The 22,135-nt window shown below is 48.0% G+C and overlaps 1 protein-coding gene across 4 annotated transcripts in view; it reads right to left on the bottom strand.

Moving 5' to 3' along the window:
- RCL1 (RNA terminal phosphate cyclase like 1) overlaps window positions 1–22,135 on the bottom strand; it is a 58,685-nt gene that overhangs the window by 13,676 nt on the left and 22,874 nt on the right. For 3 of the 4 annotated variants that reach the window (XM_040449478.1, XM_040449480.1, XM_040449481.1), the window contains exons 4-7: window positions 20,081–20,155; window positions 19,061–19,185; window positions 5,957–6,082; window positions 1,851–2,007 (exon numbers count right to left, since the gene is read on the bottom strand). In XM_040449478.1, coding sequence (XP_040305412.1) covers window positions 1,851–2,007; window positions 5,957–6,082; window positions 19,061–19,185; window positions 20,081–20,155 — 483 coding nt within the window. Of the gene's footprint in view, window positions 1–643; window positions 829–1,850; window positions 2,008–5,956; window positions 6,083–19,060; window positions 19,186–20,080; window positions 20,156–22,135 lie in introns of those variants that run through there. The other variant, XM_040449479.1, reaches the window with a different exon arrangement.

The raw sequence follows: 22,135 nt of genomic DNA, 5'->3' as shown, positions 1-22,135 counted from the left end.
AGAAAGAGACAGCAGCGTCCCCACAGTCACAGAGAGCGCCTGCCAGTCACCACAGGATGCAGTCTTCCCTCATAAATGCCGAGATGACAATCTTCCTGAACTAAGTAACAGGCAGAGTGAGATCTCGATCATTCACTCCCAGCTTCCCGTTACCACCCATCTTTCAAAAATCACTCAATGTGGCACCAAACACTGGGCTGGTTTAGCATCAAAAAAGCAAAAAAGCAGAGGCCAGACTCTAGCCGCACAAGAACCGTGTTGAGATACTTCCTCCTCTGGGAGGATTTCATCCGACAGGGTGATTCCCTTCCTCCACTAGTTCCCAGCTGAATCGCTGCGTACAGACGATCGAGGCACTCCAACGCAGACAGGTACAGTCTGTCCTCCATTTTAACCAGATGGACGTTAAATAGAGCCATTTCAGACCTGGAAATTTCAATCAACTCTGAAGAAACAGTTCATTCTTACTTGTTCCACCCTGGGACCGGTAACATATTTTCAAGAATGCTGACTTGGATCAGGGGAGTAGACGGCGTTAATAAGCTGTTTTCCTTTAGTGAGGCCTGTACAGGGATCAATACCCATGGCCCAAGCATCACCCTACCTCAGAGGTTAATCAGCTACAGTGGAAAAAGGAAGAAAGGAAAGAAAAAAAAAAAAATCACCACTCTACCCGTCTTACTGGTCTTATTTCACTGGGCTCCCATGTGAGTTTTGCTGCTTTAAACACGGCAAAGCTTCCCCGGGAGACTCCAGAAAAGTACCACAGAGATGTCTAGTGTCCGAGAATAAATACACAGACGAATATAGAGACGAAAGGCCCTTCAGCTAGAGAAGAAAGACAGGTTACAAATGCTACACGCCATCTGGTAGCGTATCACCCAGAGTATGGTTCCCACTTGTGCTCAGTTCTAAAACGTGGGCCCTCGCGTCCACGGCAGGGCAGTGACCGTCCCTCAGAGCCTGGATTCTGCACGTCAGAGGGAAAGTCTGGGCTTCCTGACATGGAACCCGGACAAAAGGTAGTGCAGGGTAACAAATCCTGGAGCCAGATTTGGGACTCCCCACTAAATAAAGCGTGTAACGTCACGAAGAATGTATTTTCAGGTGGCTTCATCTTATTTTCTGCTGCCATCATTTTTCCTTCCTTCCTAATTTCTTCCTTGCTTCTCTGAGGTCACCTCAACTATCTTAGGAAACAGTGTGTGAGCACACAGCGTGTGTGCTGCTTGTCTGGACGGGCAGAGAAAGCACCGTGGCGACAGAGAGGGCAGGCCAGGTCCCACTCCCGCCGTCCTGTGCGCAGGCCCTTCCAAGCCCCGACCACGCTTGGACGCAGGACTGCCTTCCCAAGACATTCTTCTGTGCTTGAGAGTACGCTGCACAATGCGGCCTGTTGATATTATTTTCTATCTGAACTGTCACATACAAATCCAGATTTCCAGTTTCTCTTGAGAAATCTGAGAAGAGCGCACCCCCATTCCCCTACGGCCGGACTGGGGGAGCCGGGAGATGGCACCTGTGTGGTCAAGGCAGTGTCTGCTCTTCACCTGGCCAGTCACCACCAAACATGCTCCGTTTTCACCTTCTCTCTCTTGTTCCAGTTCTTTCCTCTCCCCATTAAACTTACCTGCTCTGTATCCCAAACCACAGGGGCTGGATCTCTGCTCACTGACTAGCTTACCTAATCTAGTAAACTAGTTAATGCTAAACTGCTGAATGCGTAGGAAGAAGTTAATTCCTTGGCTCAAGCCCTCGGAGGAGAAGAAAGTTGCTAAGGAGTAAGAATGAGAGACAGCGAACCGCTCCCTGATGGCACCGCTCCCAGACCTGCAGAGGCCGAGACGTACCCTATAGATCTCTTCGAGCAGCAGCTTGGCGCAGTTCTGGCCGAGGTCCTCCGGAAGCACGGCAGCCCCCTGGCCCTGGGGGTTGGAGGCCAGCTCGGCACTGAGGAAGGCGCCAGTGGTGGTTTCCGCAACCAGTGACAACCCGAAACCCGGAGACCTGGAGATTCAAAGGCACGGACGTGAGTACGGCTGATAAAGTGAGGGTGCACATCTTTCTGGTGGCCTTCTGTCTGGCCACACCAAGCCTTGCCAGCACTCCCACCGGCTTACACTAGAAATACAAATGACTTAGGGAGAGCATGCAGGGCGGAACCAAAGGAGGCCCGAGTCTGCACTGCTTCTCCTACCGGCCCTGCCTTCCCCCTCTTTCCCCCCAACACCTACCCTGTGAGAGACCCCACTGTGAGAGTCTGTCACCACCGACGTATAAAGTAGCGTTAACAAGGGCTACCAGATATCGAGCACCTACTGGTGGCCAATTTCTGAGCTAGGGGTCTGACACTGTAAGTCTGCAAGGTAAGTATTACCATCCCATGTAACACGTGAGAAACAAAACAACCTGCACCAAGTCCACACCGCCAGCAAGTGACCGAGACGCGCGTTTCAAAGGCAGGTCTTCCAGACTCCAAAGCCTACGAGAATTCTCTACCCACAGTACTGGGCCCTCAACCAATCCAGAAGGAAGGAGCGGCCTGGAGGCCACCTGAAACATCAGACTGTTCATCCCCCGTGATGAGGAAGTACCACACGAGCCAGAAAAGGCCCAGGGAAGGCACACCTTGGATGAAGGAACATCCCCACCTCAGAATTCATTTGAGATAACCAGCTAGCACCGCGTCCTCTTCCGCTGTGTTTCTACTACCAACAGCCAGAAGCTAACGCCTTTCTCGTCCAGAATCACTGCTGACTCATTTGTTCACGCACCCCAACAAACAGGTGGCAGAAAGCTTCTGTGGCCAGGATGTGGGACACCACGTACACGAGTGTTCCTGCTCCTAGAGAGCTCAGTGACAACCAGTCTGACACAAAACAAAATCGGTCCACAAACAATAAAAACAAGTCTCTCTCCCCTAAAAGTTCCAAATTTAACACCTCACAGATGTCTACTTTGCCCGGTGCCCTTTAGATGTGTACTTCCCAGATGTACACTCCACATGCAATCACGGCACCCACGTGCCTCCTTTAACCCAATTCAACACACGTGTTCCTGAAGCACTTTCCACGTGTCCGGCACAAGACTAGCCAAGATACCTGCCTCAGAAAAACTGTGCATAAAATCATAAATTTAATAGTGTTTCAAACGCACTAAGTGAGCTCACTGTATGAGAGAACTATATTGGTCAGTCCTTAATTTCTTAAAAGAAAATGGTGTCTACGCAGCCAAGGGCTACTAACTAACACCTTTGAGGACAAAGGTTCTGGGCACTCCAAGTCATGCTCTACAGTGGACACCGTGCCACCCAGCCATCATGCCACGGGACAAGCTGAAGTGGCCTTCGAGTCACCTGACCAGGAAGAAGGCACAGTACCAGCTCCCTCAGCGGTACAGGCGGAGCCACGAGAGCTTGCAGAGTGGAAAACAGAGGGACGCAGAACCACAAGATATGCTGCCTTCCCTGCTTCAACCCACTCACCTGCAGCTCCCAAGAATTCTGGACTCTTCCATCTCTGAAATTTTTGAAGTGTGTGTAGTTGTTGTTCCAATAAACTTCATGTTTAATCGAAACTGCTCCATTTAATGCTGTATTTGTTGTAGGAAAAACAAAGGACTCGAGAACCTACGAAGCTCCGTGTGCATTCCTCCAGTATCTCCCCTTCAACCTGGGGTGTGTGTGTCCTCGGGCCTGTTATGCTGACAGAGCAGCTGGTCACCAGGCGACCTCACTGAACATCCGCATCAGTACAGTTTGCAAGCGACAGCCTCCAAAACTTCCCAGTTGGTAAAGGACTAGATTTTTTTTAAGGTCCTGACTGCGAGGATCAAAATGGCCCAACGGGCAAATGCGTACGCTGGTCAACGAACTGACGCAGACCACCTGGAACCTCTGGTCCCCAGGCTTCTGGGCTTCAGCACCCGCTCTCTCAGCCTTAGAGTCAGCAAACCTCACTACAGGGATCCCCCGCTGAACTCGAAGAGGAGAATACCCCCCTGTGGCTTTACACTTCCATTACAGACAAGGAAGGTCACCATGAGTCCTCTGCAGCTTGGGATGTAGAAAACAAACACTCGCCTGATGTTATGCATTGCTCTTATATGTAATTTTTTTAAGTGGGGCTTGGAGTTGATGACCCACGAATCTCCATCACGCCCACATCTTGATCCCTGTGTGAGCTTCCTACTCACCCTTAACAAGGACAGGACTGAACTGCACACGGGGGTCAGCTGAGTCGATGGCATTACAAACAGCTGCACCACAGCTGGGGGCAGCATGGCCTCAAGCCCACTCTGCTCTATTCTCAGCCACCCTTTGGTGGAGCCAGAGGCCAGACCCCTCAGACAGCTGCTGCTGCACTGATCCTCCCCCACCGCTCTGTGATCCCCCTCCCCGGAGAATGGCCAAGAAGGGAAGAGAAAGGGAACCTTTTCTGCAGCACCTACTACGTGCCAGCCATTGCATTAGTGGCTGACGCGGGTGATCGCTCCATCTTTACGGTGACCTAACGGTGCTGGCACCATCACTCCCACCATACGAGTGAGGAAGGCACCGGTGGTTTCGGAGCAACGCCCCAAAGGGGTCCGGGACCATCACTGACATTCCCAACTACCAGAGGAAGGGCCAGCTGTGCACACAAATCCTTTCCCAACCACAGCCTCCGACGTCTTCACCTCTACAGCGCTGAACCACGAGCCACCGCCACGTGGCTGAAATCACCTTCGTCACTCCCGTGGGCCTTATCAAGGTCAGAAATGCCACATCACCCCCACCCCTCCTTTGCTCTCTCCTTCTTTGGCCGAAGTCAAAACAAAGCTCAGATGCAAGGGCCGCGGACAAGGGTGGGTGTGTGCTACTTCCTGCTCAGAGAAACACCGAGGTCTGAACTCACAAGTCAATCCCTGATGTTCTTATTTTTAGGAGACACAGCCTACAAGCTGCAGACTCCCCAGCGTTAGCAATCCTGTCGTTCACACTGAAATGATTCAGCAAAAACAAGAACACAGAAAACCCACACACAAGTAAAGCCGATTTGGCAAAACAGTCACTGTTAACTAGAAGTAGAAGGAATACACAGGTGTTCACTGTGCTAGCCTTTCAACTTCTCTGTGTATTTAACATTTCCATAATAAAAAAATTAGTTCTTAATTGCTTGCCTAACTTACTGGTTTCTAAATATACAACCAAAAGCCTAAAACAAGTATTTTCATTACACAGATCATCATTAACTTTTTATTTTCTAAAGTGAGGTTTTCTACAAAGGTTTAATTAAACCCAATTCCAATCTGCAATAACAACCCTCTCTGGCTCTAAGAGTGTTGTTCCACTCGATGGAGAGGGAAGCCAACTGGCTGGGACCAGTGGCAGAGGACATTTTCCCCTAAACTGTTATTTACTCAGGGTGGGAGAACTTGTTTACTTTATAAACTTTTTTTTTTTTTTAAGAGTGAGAGAGAGTGCTCGAGAGAGCGCGCACAAGTCAGGAGAGGGGGAGACAGAGAGGGGGGAGAGAGAGAATCCCAAGCAGCCTCCACACTGTCCGCAAGAAGCCCAACTTGGCACTCGATCCCACGACCCCAGGATCATGATCTGAGCCAAAATCAACAGTCGGACGCTCAGCCACCTGGGCCACCCAGGTGCCCCGAACTTGTTTCGTTTAGTTTTTTGTGGGAACAGATGTGATTTAAAGCTGGAAGCACCTGGGTTTTAACTCCCCCAGGCCAGGGTCTGGACCCCTCATCTCCAGCACTGGCCACTGTGACACTTTCCATGTGGCAGGCGCTCCACCGGGGCCTGCAGGTGACAATGGCAGTAAGTCGGGAGGAAATTAACTCTGAAATCATTCCCCTCTGGCTGCCCTGTAGCACAGCTGGCAGCTGTCATTTCGATCAGAACAGGACTGGAAAAAGGCTGGGGTAGCTGCAGAATTAGGCTCTAGACGTGCACACTTACTTTCCAGAGCTGACTCCTTTCATGTGGTCTGTGTAAATATAGATATCGGGGATGAACTTGTTGAGGATGCTCCTTGCAGAATCCACGATCCGGTTTGCCATCTGCGGGGACACACGCACGGAGTACCTGCAGTCTGCAGTTAAGGGTGCGTCCTGCTCACACTCCAGGACAGAGGAAAGTCAGTGCTGAAGCCAGCAGCTATCTGCGGAACTGTAACACATCGGGGCTCCCAAAGCCATCCTGCTTTCCATCTGCCTTTAATCGCTTAGCTTGGTAACACTTTAACTCAACTTTTAGAGCATTTTCATCAATTGTTATCGTATTAGTATATAACTTTTATATTATTATTATATAAAAAGATCACAGTGAGAAACACCCAGATATAGAGAGTTGGAAAGTATAAAATAACAAGTTCCCAACCCTGCTCTAGACTTCCTACCCAATGCCCCTCCCTTCCCCTAGAAATGGTTCACCTCAATTCTGGAACAAGAGAAGACCGCCTGTCTGTCTGGCATGAGCCGAGCTCGCTTTGAAGTGTTTGTTGTCTGACCACCCCCCACTGCTGGAACCGATGAGTCTGTCCCTTGAGAACCTGAGGCCAGAACAGACACCACCCTGGGGCTCACCGGGGCCAATCCCAATCCACTGCCCACCCCCCCCCGCCCCTCGTTCTGTTGACAGGAAAAGCAGAAAAAGATCAGTGAAAGACAGTACAGTAGCTGTTTATAAAGATCTAAACAGGGTGTTTTTGTAACAGAGCCTATTTTCAATTATTTAAGTATCAATTACTCCTTTTGTGGACAAGACAGGCTCCTCACAACTGCTACCTTACAGTCAAAATACTGATAATTGGCACTTTTACACCAGGGCACCCACCCCCAGAGAGAGAAGGAGAAAGACATCAGCAACTCAAGCGAAAAGGCTGGTTTTTAAGGAAGTGGAAACAATTCTCTAAAATTTGACTTCATTACGGAGACCAGCTCTCCTCAACCCCACGAATCAAAAATTCAGTACGGAGCACTTTCGATGCGCAACGTTCAGTCAAGAGGTGGCTACGTACATGGGATAAGAGCCTAGGGAAACGGACGAGTAAGGACATGTGATCTTCCCACTACCCCAATACACACCCCACACAGCAACTCCAACAGGGAGAACAGGGGGTGTGGTCTGCCCAGTCCAGCCCAGCTGCTCAAAAATTACTGTCAATAACATATTCCACTTCCATTCGAGCTGCAGAAACAAAATGCTCAGAGACTGCAAAGAACACGGCTGGCACCCAGCTCCGCTTTCTGATCCGTCCGGCACCTTTGCCGGAAGATCAACCTTTCCTCATGGCGGTGAGACTCTGCCAATTAGCCCGGGTCCTCCCAGATCTTATGATCAGTCTGCTCAGGGTTCGTCCCCGCCTCGGCACCCCGCCACTCACCCAAACGGTCCAGATTCTTCCACCTCAACTGCCTCCCTTCACTGTCCCAGCCCCAAGCTCCCCTTCTCTCCCCAACACCCTCCAGCCAGTGCCGGGCTGTGGTCTCCTCTTGACCTTACCGTACGCCTCTCTTCATCTACACACGTGCTGCCCTTGCCCGTCAACAAGACCATGCATTCCATAAGGAGAGGGGCTCTGCTTCTGTACAGAGCAGAGCTCTCCGATGACTCTCACACCCTATCTCTGTACTCAGAAACACTCGATAAATATTTGACTTGACACAAAGGGCAAACCTAAAATGGGGAAAGAGCAAAGAGGAATTTTTCAATACCCACACCAAGCCCGGTTACATCACCACCTCTGTCCAGAATGTACTTCTGACCACAGGCAGCTGAGATAAACAGTGCTGGGTCTCCTACCTTTGGACCGGGCAGGTGCTGTCCTTCTGAGCCCGAGGCTGTCCACTCTCCTAAGGAGAGCGCCAACGCCACTGTCCTGACATAATCCCACGGCATCCACGGCTTCCAAAATCCTTTCAGGTACATTAATAACTGATCTTATGCTCACGGTGACCCCAGGGGCCAGGGCCATGGATTCCTAGTTCCGGAGCTTACACTGAGGACAACCAAGTCACAGAATGGAGATACAAATTAAACAGATCTGACCTCACAAAGACAACCTCCTCCCTCCAGCCCCTCCAGAGATGTGGAAACCAGGTGGGTAACTGTTCCAACTCAGGGCCAGTGGAGTCCTACATCAGAATCCTGGCAGTGCAGAGGGACAGGGCGGCTACAACCCAGAGTCACTGTGGAACCACCTAGCGCGGTGTGGAGGCTGAGTTCCAGAATCGGACCATCCGTGTTCAAGTCCCAGCTCCAGTGAACCATCATTCTGTGTCTAGTGTGCTAGACACATAAGGGGCCCCACCTCCTCATCAGTGAGAGAGGGATAATCAAAATACTGCCCCCCCCCCAGGGTTTAGAGGCTCAAAAGAAAGAATGCACGTGAATGCCTGGCGATGCCTCGTGTGTGGTGGGAACCCCACGAATGCCAGTCACTGCTTTTCAGGCCCAAGACTCAAATCTCAAAGCAGAGGCTGCTATCCTTTCAGGAATCAGAGATCCTTCTGGGAACCCGATGAAAGCTACGGCCCCTCCCTCAAGAAACATGCCCACGTAACTTTGCAGGCAGTTTCAGGAGACTGTGAACCTTCTGCAGCCCATACGTGAATACCATATTAAGAACTCCCATAACCGAGAGAGACAGTTTCACAGTTCTAGGCCCTACTATCCCTCACTGGCGTTCCAGGTCAGAGAAGGCACACACGAGTGTGGGTGTGGAAAGAGAGAGACGCAGACTGATGCTCTACGTACCTTCCCTACAATCGGAGAAAGGAAACCAGTTTGTCCTACAAATTCTAACTCACTGCCATCTTGGGCCTCTACCCCAGCTTCTTCATTTGACTCTTAGGTACCAAATCATGAGCTTCTGGGACAGCGCCACAAACTGGAAACAGAGCGTCCCCCTTCTCCCCACCACCCCCCTCAGGCAGGGGGAGAGGAGAGTGGGTGGCATGAAATAAAAGGTAACCGCACCATCCAGTCACAGCTGCTGGCAGGAACCCACACCAGCTCCTGCCCAGGACCTGGCCGGTCAGGGAGGGAAAAGACGCGCTCTCAGTTAAAGCCACAAGAGCAGGGCCGGCTCTTCTAACCCCGGCCCTCCCACGGGGAATACAACCTCCAAGCTCAGACCCACAGCCAACCGGACTTGCAACTACAAAAACCACAAAACCAGCTAGAGCGTTTTGCCGAAGGCGGCTCTTTTTTTCCCAGGCTCCAAAACTGGCCAGGAAGGCGATCTCAGTTCAAACCCACATTCCTTTGGGGTGTCCCTGAGAGGGGCAGCTCACATCTGGTTTGCAGACAGGAATCTGAGCGAGGGCACTGTGGCTCCTTCCCCGAGGAGCTGGGAGGAGGGTTCAGGGGTCCCAGCCCCGGCCCCACACGAGGAGTTCCTCGGGGTCTTCCTGGCGCCGGTTCTATACAGGGAGGCTCAAAGAACACGGGAGGGAGAAGCAGGGAGGAGCAAAGGGACAGCCCGCCGCCCGGGACTCTTCCAGCTTTCTCCATCTCCTCTGCACAACCCCCGAGCCTTCCCCACCACCCAGCGTCCTCATCAAAGGTTCACTCACAGGGCGTGTGCACACCCCGGACACCATTCGGGGAGACCCCAGCGTGACAGCCTCCGTGGAACCCATGTCGTTACCACAAGACTGTGTCAAAACAAACAGCACACTCTGCAAATCACATTTCCAGACTACAGAGAATGGGCCCCGAGCAGGGCTCACTGCCACGAGACAGCATGAAGGACACAAATCTCAAATGAGAAAAATCAAACTGAAACGGTCCAGAATGTGGGCAGGATTTCACGCGCAAGGCCACCGACTGCCGCACTTTCCAGCAACAGAGGCAAACGGCCACCAGCAGGGTTTCGTTCTGGGTTATTTACATGGCAAAACACAGGAGCCTGTTGACAAGAATAAGGTTGAGCTAAAAGTACATGCGTATTTGGTTAAAGAGAAAACTAAAAAAAACTTCCTACTTGCACGGCATCTCCATTTCTCCACAGAGAACATCACCTTAGAAACGCCATACAATCGTGCGCCAACCTGGGTGCTCCGGGGACAGAGGTGCTGGGCGTGGCCCTGAGATGGGCCCCAGGGGAGCCACGCAGAGAGAACAGGTCACAGCGCAGGAGGCTCGGTGACACGCTCCTCTGGTCCTGAGGGTTCCTGCAAAGAACTCCGGGCGGCACCCTCTGTCTCAACAGCAGCTTCCCCAGCTAATCCGCGTCCTCACGGCTCACTGTTCAAGCTAATCAAGGCCTCTGAAGAGTCAGTCCACACCACGTTTCTTTTCCTCCCAGGAGGACTACGCCCAAACCTCCTGAGAAACATAAAACTTGACCTTAGGCACCTATCCCACCCCTGGGAAGAAGACATCCTGATCTCTCCCTTTTGTCAAACTCCCACCAGGAAAGTCATTGCGCAAGCCACCCAGCCCTCTGCAATGCCTGCCCTGACCCAGATCTTGTCGGCCTCTGGAATCATACTACTTTTAATATCCGAGACCCCAAAAGACAACTCCCCACACACAAGTTCTTGTTCTTCCACCCAGCACACACACCTACTTCCACTCAACCTTTAGGGCTGTTTACGTTCAACCTTTAAATCCATTAAGGGTTCCAACCCCTTGACCGCCTGCCTTCTCCAGGCTGGCCAGCCCCTGCCACAGGACTCGGCCAGGAGCACCCGTCTGTCACTGCAACAATACCCACCCCCCCAGTCCCTCTAACCTCTCCCCTGCACCAGTCACTCAGCCCATCATCCACACTCAGCCCTAGCTGAGAGTGGCCGTCTGGCCTTCTCTTCTCTGCCCTCCAGGCTGCCAATTGCCGCCAGACACGGCCACACAGTCACAAAGCCGACACCATAATGGTCACCATCTTGGGCGGAGCCCTCACTGCTGTCACACAGACTTGCTCTTCTCCTCAGTCACTGCACCCCACTGCCACAGCACATCCTGACACTTGTCACACTGCCTCACCATACCTCTGCTAATGCCCTTGTGCTCAATCCCAACCTAACTCTTGAAAACGGAACTGTTCCCAACCTCCTTCCTACCACCTTCAGGCGGCTCGATTTAGAGCTGTCCTCACCGCTTACCTGCCATCTTCAACCCACACCCTCTCCAATAATAATAAAAATAACAGTAGCTGCAACTTACCACATGCTTACTCACACACCAGCCCAGTGCCTCGTACTATGCATCCATCACCTCACTCAACCTTCACTGCAGCCCCACACGGTGTTTGTAAAGTGCCCAGTGACATGCGGGTCAACCAAGGCTTTGGGCCGAAATCCTGTCATACCTGAGCGGCAAAGCCAGAGTCGGAACTCACGTCTGATCCCAGCACCTTATCACTGCTACCCTGCTGCATGAGCCTCCCTCTCATCCAGAGATCTACCCGATCAACAGCAGTACTCAGATCAGCACCAACCTTTTCTTCGGAAAGGGAGGGTATCTTCTCAACTCTCTCCATCTCCATATGGCAAGTAACCGCCTTATCTTTCCTCCTGCTTCTCTTTCCGGTCAAGACTCTTGACAGAGCAACCTCCATGTTGCACCACAGCCCTCCGGGTCACACCCCTCAGCCGGGAACTGGTCTTGGGGCTGGCTCCTCCTCTCTGGAAGGAGCTCCTCCTTGGCCGTGAGCTGCCCAGAGCATTCTCCAGCCTCAGGCTGACTCCTCTGGGCTCCTCGGGCAGGGGAGGGGTCGTCCAACCAGGACTTCTAAGAAGCTGCATTTTCTTTATTCTCCTCTCAACCCCTTGACTCTCCCTGGTCCCCCTTCCTGGGAGCACTTGGCCTTTTTTTTTTTTTTTTTTTTTTTTTTTTTTTGAGAGAGAGTGGGTGTTCTCGAACAAGGGGGGGGGGGGGGGAGAAGGAGGGAGGGGGGGGAGGGAGGGAGGGAGGGAGAGAGGAAGAGAAAGAGAAAGAAAGAATCCCCAGCAGGCCCCAAGCTGTCAGCACAGAGCCCAACATGAGGCTCAATCTTATGAGCCATGAGATCACGATCTGAACTGAAATCAAGAGTTGGATGCTTAACCAACTGAGCTCCCGAGGTGCCCTGGGAGCACTTTTCTTTTGCTTTCAAGTCTTAGTGGCTTCTCAGGGATCCACCCGCCTGTCCCGCACACTACACAGTAGCCAAGTCCAAATCACCCACTTTGGGCTCTCACCTGGCCCCCAGGTTACAGACGTGCATTTCTAATTTCCTTTCTAGGCCTATCTCCCTGTAACCACAAGAAGGGCCCTCCAACCCAGCAGGAATAAAACTGAACTTATCCTCACTGCCCCCCACCCGCCAAACACACAGCTACTGTCAGAATGTATATCTCTATCCAGGTGCCAGGAGACACATCAAAATCGCCCTCAAGGACCCCCCTGTCCCCCTATCACAGAGCCAGGTGGTGATGGCATCACCCGCATGCTGCCCCCAGGATCTCTGTAAACCAGCAACCCTCACCCAGGCTCTTCAGGGCACAATGACTCTCTAGTATCTTTGCCTGTAAGTGGTTGCCACTAGGTGATAGGATTTTTTTTTTTTTTTTACTTGAACCTTCTAAAAAGCAGCCAAAAGTTCTTTTAGCATCACCAAAGTTATGGTCTTAACATGGAAATTCTCTCTCTGGATAACTGCTGACTTTGGAATAAAAGCCAACTCCCTCAACGTGGTCTTTAATCTTCACTGGCTCCCGCCCCATCATCCACTACTTCTATCTCCATCTTCTACTACCAAACACCACTGTGCAACCTGCACTGAGGCCACACTGCACGGCTTGCCACTCCCAGCACCACTGTGCACTATGACATGTGCACAAGCATTCCTTCCTTGCCCTGCTTCACAGGCCTCCAGTCTTCAAAGCTCAGCCCCAATGCCTTCCCTTCCTATAGGAAAAGGCAGAGGTTAAAAGTCTGGGCTGTGATCAGACAGAGCTCAAATCCCAGCTCTGCCGTCATGAGCAGTGTTATGTGGATACAAATTCCATAAGGTGCAGCCTCAGTTTCCCCATCCACAAAACAGAATGCAAGTAAACTCAGAAGTCACTTTGAGGCTTAAAAATAAAGTGTCTAAAATGTAAACGGATTAACCTTCACAATCAGAAGAAACAAAAGTTGCTGCATGGGTAAAACAACAAGACCCAACTATATGCTGTCTACAAAAGGCCCGCTTTAACATATAAGCACACATATAAGCCGAAAGTGAAGATATTCCGTGCAAATGGGAACCAAAAGAGAGTAGGAGTGACTAAACATCCATCAAACAAAAGAGACTAAGTCCAACAAGACTTTAAGGTCACAAGAGACAGGGCTCCACGCTAAGCCTGGAGTGGAGCCTGCTTAAGATATTCTCTCTCTCCCTCTCTCTCTGCCCCACTCACTCACACTCTCTCTCTCAAAAAAAAAAAAAAAAGAAGAAAACATTCTCTCCCTTCCTCCGCTCCCCTCCTCCACTCATGCTCTAAATAAATAAAAATAAATAAATAAATGTTTTAAAGTCACAAGATAAAGAAGTTGATCATACAATGCAAGGTCAATTCAACAGAAAGATGTAACAATTATATATGCACTCACTCAGATCACCTAAATATATAAAGTAAACATCAACAGATACTGAAAAAAGAGCAATACAACAGCAATTGAAGACTTCATACGCTACTTTCAACAATGGATAGAACATCCAGAAAGAAAATCAGTAAGGCAACAGAAGACTTGAACAACATAAACCAAATGGAACTCACAGACATCCAGAGCACATTTCACCCAACAGTAGAGGGGCACGCATTCTTCTTACTTGCACAGAGAACATTCTCCAGGATCACAAGGTTGGTCACAAGACACGTCTTAACAAGTTTAAGAAGGCTGAAAGCACCTCAGCTACCTTTTCCAACCACAATGTAACAAAAGTAGGTATCAATAACTGCAAGAAAATGGGGAAATCTACAAACCGATGAAAATGAACACATCCATGAACATACAAGGGGTCAAAGAAGAAATCAAAAGGGAAACTAGAAAATCTATAGACAAACAAAAATGAAATCACAACATACCAAAACTTTTGCGACTGAGCAAAGGAGTACCAAGAAGAATTTTATAGTGATAAGGACCTACATTCTTTCTACAAAAGAAGAAGGGTCTCTAATAAACAGCCGAACTTTACACTTCAAGGAACTAGGAAAAGAAGAACTAAAATCCAAAGTTAGCAGAAGGAAATAAATAATAGGGTAGATACAAGTGAAACAGAAAAGCAAAAACCAACGCGAAAGAAAATCAACAGAAGAATCAGTGTTTTGAAAAGATAAACAAATGGCAAGCCCTTAGATTAAGAAAAAAAGAGCAAAGACTCAAGTAAATAAAATCAGAAATGAAAACAGAGACATTCTAAGTGATGCCACAATTTGTAAACAAAATAATAAGGTACTATTATGAACAGTTACATGCCAAATTGGACAACCTAGAAGAAATGGATAAATTCTACCAAGTCTGCATCAAGAAGAGAGCTTGAACAGACCAATAACAAGTAAGGAGACTGAATCAGTAATCAAAAACCTCGAAACAAAGACCAGATGGCTTCACGATTAATTCACTGGTGAATTCTACCAAACATTTAAATGACAAATACCAATCCTGAGACTTCCAAAAACATCAAAGAGAGAACACTTCCAAATTCATTTTATGAAACCAGTGTCACCCTGATACCAAAGCCAAACCATAAAGACACTACAAAAAAGAAAACTACAGGCCAATATCCCTAATGAACATGGCTGCAAAAATTATCAACAAATATTAGTCAACTAAATTCAACAATACATTAAAAATAAAACAATACATTAAATACATGACCGAGTGGGATTTATCCCTGATATGCAAAGATGGCTCTATGTAGGCAAATCAACTAACGTGATAAACCACATTAACAGAATAAAGAATAAAAAACACATGATTGTTTCAATAGACACAGAAAAAGCATCATACAATACTCTTCCACAATTAAAAACTCTCAACAAATTAAGTATAGAAGAAACTTATCTCAACACAATAAGGACATACATGAAAAGCCCACAGCTAACATCATCTTCAGGAATGATGGAAAACTGAAAGCTTTTCCTCTACAATTTGGAATCAAGCATGGATAGCCACTCTTTCCATTGCTATTTAGCATGGTACTGTAAATCCTAGCCAGAGAAATTAAGCATGAAAAAGAAATGAAAGGAACCCAAACTGGAAAGGAAGAAGTAAAATTATCTTACTGCAGATGACCTGATCTTACACGTAGAAGCCCTAAAGATATCACCCCCCAAACAAAAAAAACTACTGGAATAAATATTTTTAAAAGTTGCAGAATACAAACTCAACATACAAAAATCAGTTGCATTTCTGTGCACTAACAATAAGCTATCTGAATAAGAAATCAAGGAAATAATCCTATTTACAAAAGCATCCAAAAAACCTAAAAACGTAAGAATAAACTTCACCAAGGAAGTGAAAGAACTGTATACTGAAAAGTATAAAACAATCATGAAAAACATCTTTAAAAGACACAAATAAATGGAAAGACAGTCTACATTCACGGACTGAGAGAATTAATATTCTTAAAACGTCCAGACTACCCAAAGTAAACTATAGATTCAATGCAATCCCTATCAAACTACCAATGATATATTATTTTAATGTTTATTTATTTTATTTTTGAGAGAGAGAGAGAGAGAGCATGCAGCATGCGAGCAAGCACAAGCAGGAAGAGGCAGTGACAGATGGAAACACAGAATTTGAAGCAAGCAGGCTCTAGGCTCTGAGCTGTCAGCACAGAGCCCGACGCGGGGCTCACACCCACGAACTGTGAGATCATGACCTGAGCCAAAGTTAGATGCTTAACCAACTGAGCCACCCATCCCAATGATTTTTTTTTTTTTTTCACAAAATAACAGATACAGAAAAAATAATCCTAAAATTTATATGGAGCTACAAAGGACTCAAAAAAGCCAAAGCAACTTTGAGCAAGAACAATGCTGGAGGCATCAGAGTTCCTGATTTCAAAATATATCACAAAGCTACAGTAATCAAAAAGGCATGGTATTGCCACAAAAACCAATGGAACACAACAGAGAGCCCAGAAATAAACCCCTACAAGTCTCTTCAACAGACACACTACATACAAAAATCAACTCAAAATAGATTAAAGATAAACATAAGACTCTAAAACCATAAAAATTCTAGAAGAAAACATAGGGGAAAAGTTTCTTAGCATTGACAATGATTTATTGGATGGAGCACCAAAACAAGGGCAAAAGAAACAACAAAGTGAAAAGGCAATCCACAGAATGAGAGAAAATGTCTGCAATTCATATATCTGATTAATATCCAAAGTATGTAAAAACTCATACAACTCAACAGCAACAAACTAAAAATAATCCAATTAGAAGATGGGCAAAGGACCTGAATAGATACTTCTCCAAAGAAGAACCAGATATGTTCATACATTCATGTGAAAAAGGGCTCAATATCACTCATCATGAGAAATGCAAATCAAAACCACAATGAGTTAGGGGCACCTGGGTGGTTCAGTTGGTTGAGCATCCGAATTCAGCTCAGGTCATGATCTCCCAGGTTGTGGCTTTGAGCCCTGTGTCGGGGTCTGTGCTGACAGCTCAGAACCTGGAGCCTGTTTCAGATTCTGTGTCTCCCTCTCTCTCTGCCCCTCCCCGACTCCCCCTCCCCCCTCTCTCTCTCAAAAATAAACATTAAAATCTTAAAAAAAACAAAACGGGTTATCACCTCATGCTTGTTGGAACAGTTATTATAAAAAAACAAAAAACAAAAGATAACAAGTATGGCTGAAAGTGTGGAGAAAAGGGAATCCTGATAGACTGTTGGTGGGAATGTAAATTGATCCCACAATCCCACATAGGGTACATATCCACAGAAACTGAATATATTCCCACATTCATTTCAGTGTTATTCACTATAACCAAGACATGAAAGCAACCTAAATGTCCAATGCAAGATAAATAAAGAAAATGTGGTATTTATAGACATAGAGTAGAGTATTATTAAGCCTTAAAAAAAAAAAAAAAAAAAAGGAAATGCTATCATTTGTGACATGGTTTAATAAGGAAGACAGCGTGCTAAGTGAAATAACACTTAGTGAAAGATACAGAACAGACAGAGAAAAACAAATACTGCATAATTCCATTTATAGAAGGAATCTAAAATAGTCACACTCACAGAAGCAGAGAGAATGGTGGTTGCCAGAGTCTGGAAGGAAGGGGAAAGATGGAAATGCTGGTAAAAGGGTACAAAGTTTCAGTTATGCAAGATGATTAAGTCCTACAAATCCACTATATACCATAATGTCTGCACTATATACTTAAAAATCTGCTGGGGGTCTTCGGTGGCTCAGTCAGTTGAACACCCAACTTCCGCCCAGGTCATGATCTCACAGTTCGTGGGTTCGAGCCCTGGGTTGGGCTCTCTGCTGACAGCTCAGAGCCTGGAGCCTGCTTCACCTGCTGTGTCTTCCTCTCTCTCTACCCCTCCCCTGCTCATACTCTCTCAACAATAAATAAATGTTAAAAAAAAAAATTTAAAAAAAAATTTGCTAAGATAATTATACTGGAATTTAAAAAATAATTTTTAAAAAAATTTGCTAAAAGAGTAGACCTGTATCAAATGTTACCACAAAAAATTAAAAGTATAAAAATCTTAAAAAAGTGTAAAAATAAAAAAAATCAAGAGGGCAGAAAGAAACTCTTGGAAGTAACGAATAGGTTTAAGGCACTATGCTACTAGTTTTGCAGGTATATACTAATCTCCAAACTCATCAAGCTGTACACGTTAAATCCGTATAGCTTTTTGTACGTAAATCATACATCGATAAAATGGTTTTTAATTAATTAATTATTTTTGAGAGAGACAGTATGAGTGAGGGAGGGGCGGGGGGGGGGGGCAAAAGATCTGAAGTAGGCTCTGCGCTGACAGCAGTGAGCCAGATGCAGGTCTCAAACTTGTGAACCATGAGATCATGACCTGAGCCAAAGTCAGACGCTCAACCGACTGAGCCACCCAGGTGCCCCAATAAAGTGGTTGTTTAAAAACAAAAGAGGGGCGCCTGGGTGGCTCAGTCGGTTAAGCGGCCGGCTTCGGCTCAGGTCATGATCTCACGGTCCGTGAGTTCGAGCCCCGCGTCGGGCTCTGTGCTGACAGCTCAGAGCCTGGAGCCCGTTTCAGATTCTGTGTCTCCCTCTCTCTCTGACCCTCCCCTGCTCATGCTCTGTCTCTCTCTGTCTCAAAAATAAATAAATGTTAAAAAAAAAATTAAAAAAAAAATAAAAACAAAAGAAAAGCAAGTATACCCTTATATTATCACAGTGCATGCAAAGTAATCACTTAATAAACAGGTATTACTGGGGCGCCTGGGGCGCTCAGTCAGTTAAGCGTCCAACTTCATTCAGCTCAGGTCATGATCTCGCGGTCCGTGGGTTCGAGCCCCGCATCAGGCTCTGTGCTGACAGCTCAGAGCCTGGTGCCTGTTTCAGATTCTATGTCTTCCTCTCTCTCTGACCCTCCCCCGTTCATGCTCTGTCTCTGTCTCAAAAATAAATAAATGTTTTAAAAAAATTTTTTAAATAAATAAACAGGTATTATTCCTGCCCTCCTACATCCTCCAGACAAAATGTGCCATCCTGTATCTTAGCTCCCCCAACCTACTGTGTACCTGTCTACACCACTTTACACATTAGATCAGAATTACATGTTTGCATAGGTTTCCCCTCATCAGGAAAGCCCCCAGGAGAGCAGGACATACCCTGGAGTTGTTTGCTTGAGCGTGAACTAAAAAAGAACAACGAAGGAACCAGTCTAGTCATGGTGAGACGGATAATAAAACACCGTATCTCAGCCAACAATTACCATTTTGCACTGCTAAGACTTCCCCAAGACTGCTGTCTAAAAGTAAGTAACTCTGCGAAGAGGTAAACTGTTGGAAGTCATAAGTCATTCTTCCCTTCGAGAGGCAAGTCAAAGAACAGAAAGTTAAATCAAACAAAAGGATACGCAATTCCTCTAATACGTTTGATCTTCCCTGGATCCGTGAGCTGAACGGGCTTCAGGACCTTCCTCACAGGACAGGAGAAGAACACTTCTCCTCCTCCTCCGGGAGGCATTCCCCGTCGCACAACCTGCCCGGGTGGAAAGACAGAAGAGGTGACGATGCTGCGGAGCGCGTGACCCTGACACCCAACCTGGCTGCTCTATGCCAAGGGGCTCTTCCTCGGGAGGCAGCGAGCTCTTTCGTACCCACCTTGTCAACCCCTTCAATGCCGACAGCACCTTAAGTTAGCACCAAGAGGGCACGTGCTGAGCGGTGACTCCAGGCCAGCACGTCCCCGTCACAGTGAAGCCACTTCATCACGAGGGCCTGTCCCCTCATCCTAACTGTGAGCAACTAGCCCAGCTCATTGGCTCATCCCATTTCTCACCCGTCAGGAGCCCGCTTCTCCTCCTGTGCAATGAAGTGATCTATCAAAACTCATTTTATTCAGTAAAAATGAAGTCATTTCCCCCGTTTTAAAACATTAACTTAAGAAATAGATGCTAAACAGCTTAAGATATCCAGTGTTACTGATGTAACCCTGCTTAAACAGATGCTTAAATTACTTCTACTAGGTTTTGAAAACACTGAACATTCACAGGGGCATCCAGGTTGGGAGGCCCTGGAGACAAATTATATCTTGATGATTCGACCAGAGAGGGCGTGTGGCCAGAACCCTGGCTCCACTGCTCACTAGTGGAGCTGCCACGAGTAATAAGGGAGCCGACGCGTGTGCAACACTCACACCATCACCTACTGCAGAGTAAGTGCGAGTAACTGGCCACTATGACTGTCATTACTCAAGAGTCCCTCTCCAGCTCCAAGTCTGTAACGTTGGGGTCATGACTCCCGTGGGTTTTCTCAATGGAGCCGTTCGATGTGACACACAGAGACACAATGAGTCACACGGCTCTTCCCATGAGTTCACAAGAGAATATGTTGTACACATATATGTACAGCCAACAAGGTACACGCATCCTTACCTTTAGCTCAAATGATTCACCGTCAATTCCAAACTGTTTCAACAGGGGGAGGGCTGTTGCCTTAAGAACATCAACCTGTGGAATTATTTCAGGAAAAAAAAAAGTTTAATTAAACCTTGAGAAGTGGGAAGAACAAAGAGCCCACAAAGCAGGATGAGGTTCAGTAACCGGGCAGACGACGTCGTCCTGCGAGGAGGAAGCACGCGGGCTTACAACTGAGGGCATGGGCCGGCTCTGCTCCCAAATAAGACTGCAATTTTACAAGCTGCTGGCTTCTCCGAGTCCCTCTTTCTCACTTTATAACAGCATACATCTACCCTGTGAGTCATCGTGAGTATCACATGCATCACGCAAAAAGCATCAAGAAATGGCTAGGCCCATCCAGAAAACAAACTGGGACTTCTGCTCATTGCGAGAGGCCTAAGCGTTACAGAAGAAAATATCAGCCTTTTTTATGATTCTTTTCCCAACATGGTTGTTTAGTGCTGAGAGCTGGTGGCAATCCAAGCCAAAGCAAACCAAACGAAGTCTGCAACCTGAGCAGGGGCTACCTGGGAGTCCTGTGGGTGTCACACAGGCAGTCACAGAAGGGGGTAGTCCACAAAGGGGTAGGCCGGGGGAGGTAGGCTTGGACTCAGGGAAGCCCCACAGTGCAATGACAATGCCCACAGTCGATGGCAGGGCTGTGCTGAGCATGGCTGTTCTGACCCCCTCCCTTAGAGCTCCTCGGGGGCCTGGGGTCCTCTGCTTACTTATTTGTGGATGCCCCAGAGGGAATAAGGATGACATTCAAATCAGGCTGGCGAACAAGTCAGTGAACGCTGTCTCAACAGCAACTCGGGAAGGAAAGCACAACCACCCCCTTACTTGTTCCCAACTGAACAGAGCTGCCCTCCAGCCTGCAGGGGCGAGCGACCCCCAGGCAGGGGCAGGGCGGCTCAGTCCAGGCTCCACCACCTCCTGTTAGCTGTGTGGCTTCTGGTCAGAAAATCCCAGCTGTCTGAATTTCCTGGTCTTTAAGGTCTGGGGCTCTCAGCCTGTCTCTCTCCAAGCTGCCACCAACTCTAACATGCTGAGATTCAACAGAATGATACTCCAATAAGCCTTCACAGCAGAGAACAGCCCCAACTAAATATTCTGATACCACAAAATTAACCAGGGGCAGAAATGACCTCTGAAGCCTAGGAACCTGGCCAGAATGGATCAGGTGGGGCAGAAGCAGTTACGAGGAAAACTCATTAAAGATTAGCTAATGTCATTAAATACTGAAGCTAAACGTATGTCACAAACTTAAAATAATGCATTTGGGGCCGCCAGGACCGAGAGGAAGCCAGTCTAGGCTAGAATTAAGGGCAACTGGGGAGCAGGCCAACCCAGACTCTGGGAACAGTGGGGGTGGAGGGGCGCACGCTGCTCTGCCGATGTGACTCTGGGACCCAGGCGCCCAGCCTGGAGAGAGGGGAAAAAGCAGCGCATCCCTTCTGCCTCATCCCACCTATACCTGGAGTCAAAAGGCCGAGGCCAAATGGACTCTGAAGGTCAGACAGAAGCCCTAGTGTAGCTGAAGGGGGTCCCGTCTCCTGAATCAGCCTCTAGCTGCCCCGGATGGCAGGCATCCTGGTGCAGTGGGACTAGGGCCGGAAAAGCAGATGCGGGCTTGAGTCCTCCTCTGCCTCTTATTAGCTGGGAGACCTGGACACTTCCCCACGTCCCCAGGGCCGTGGGTGCCTCCTGCGTAAAGTGAGGGGCTGGACTGGACGTACCCCTCTCGCTGTGCACACTCTCATTTTAGCAGAGTGAGGATGGTCTACAAGTTCTGCTTCAGGAAAATGGAGCTGGAACTCCGCAATTACAGGCCCAAGTCTGGTCCAAGTGGCACCTGACGGCAGAGGCATTACCCTTCAGTTCAGTCAGTCAGCAGATAGAAATGCGATCAGATCCAAGCCGACGCGAGAAAGGGAAGAAACCTGCTCTCAGCTGCCTTGTCTGAAACTGATAAGAACACCCACCTCACAGGGTTGGTTCAAGAATTCAGTAAATAAGGATACATACAGA

The sequence above is a fragment of the Herpailurus yagouaroundi genome, unplaced genomic scaffold (assembly GCF_014898765.1).
Source record: "Herpailurus yagouaroundi ecotype Mexico unplaced genomic scaffold, PumYag 199, whole genome shotgun sequence".
Classification (NCBI taxonomy): domain Eukaryota; kingdom Metazoa; phylum Chordata; class Mammalia; order Carnivora; family Felidae; genus Herpailurus; species Herpailurus yagouaroundi.
Note: the sequence above shows the minus strand (reverse complement) of the source record. Positions and strands in the feature narration are given on the sequence as shown.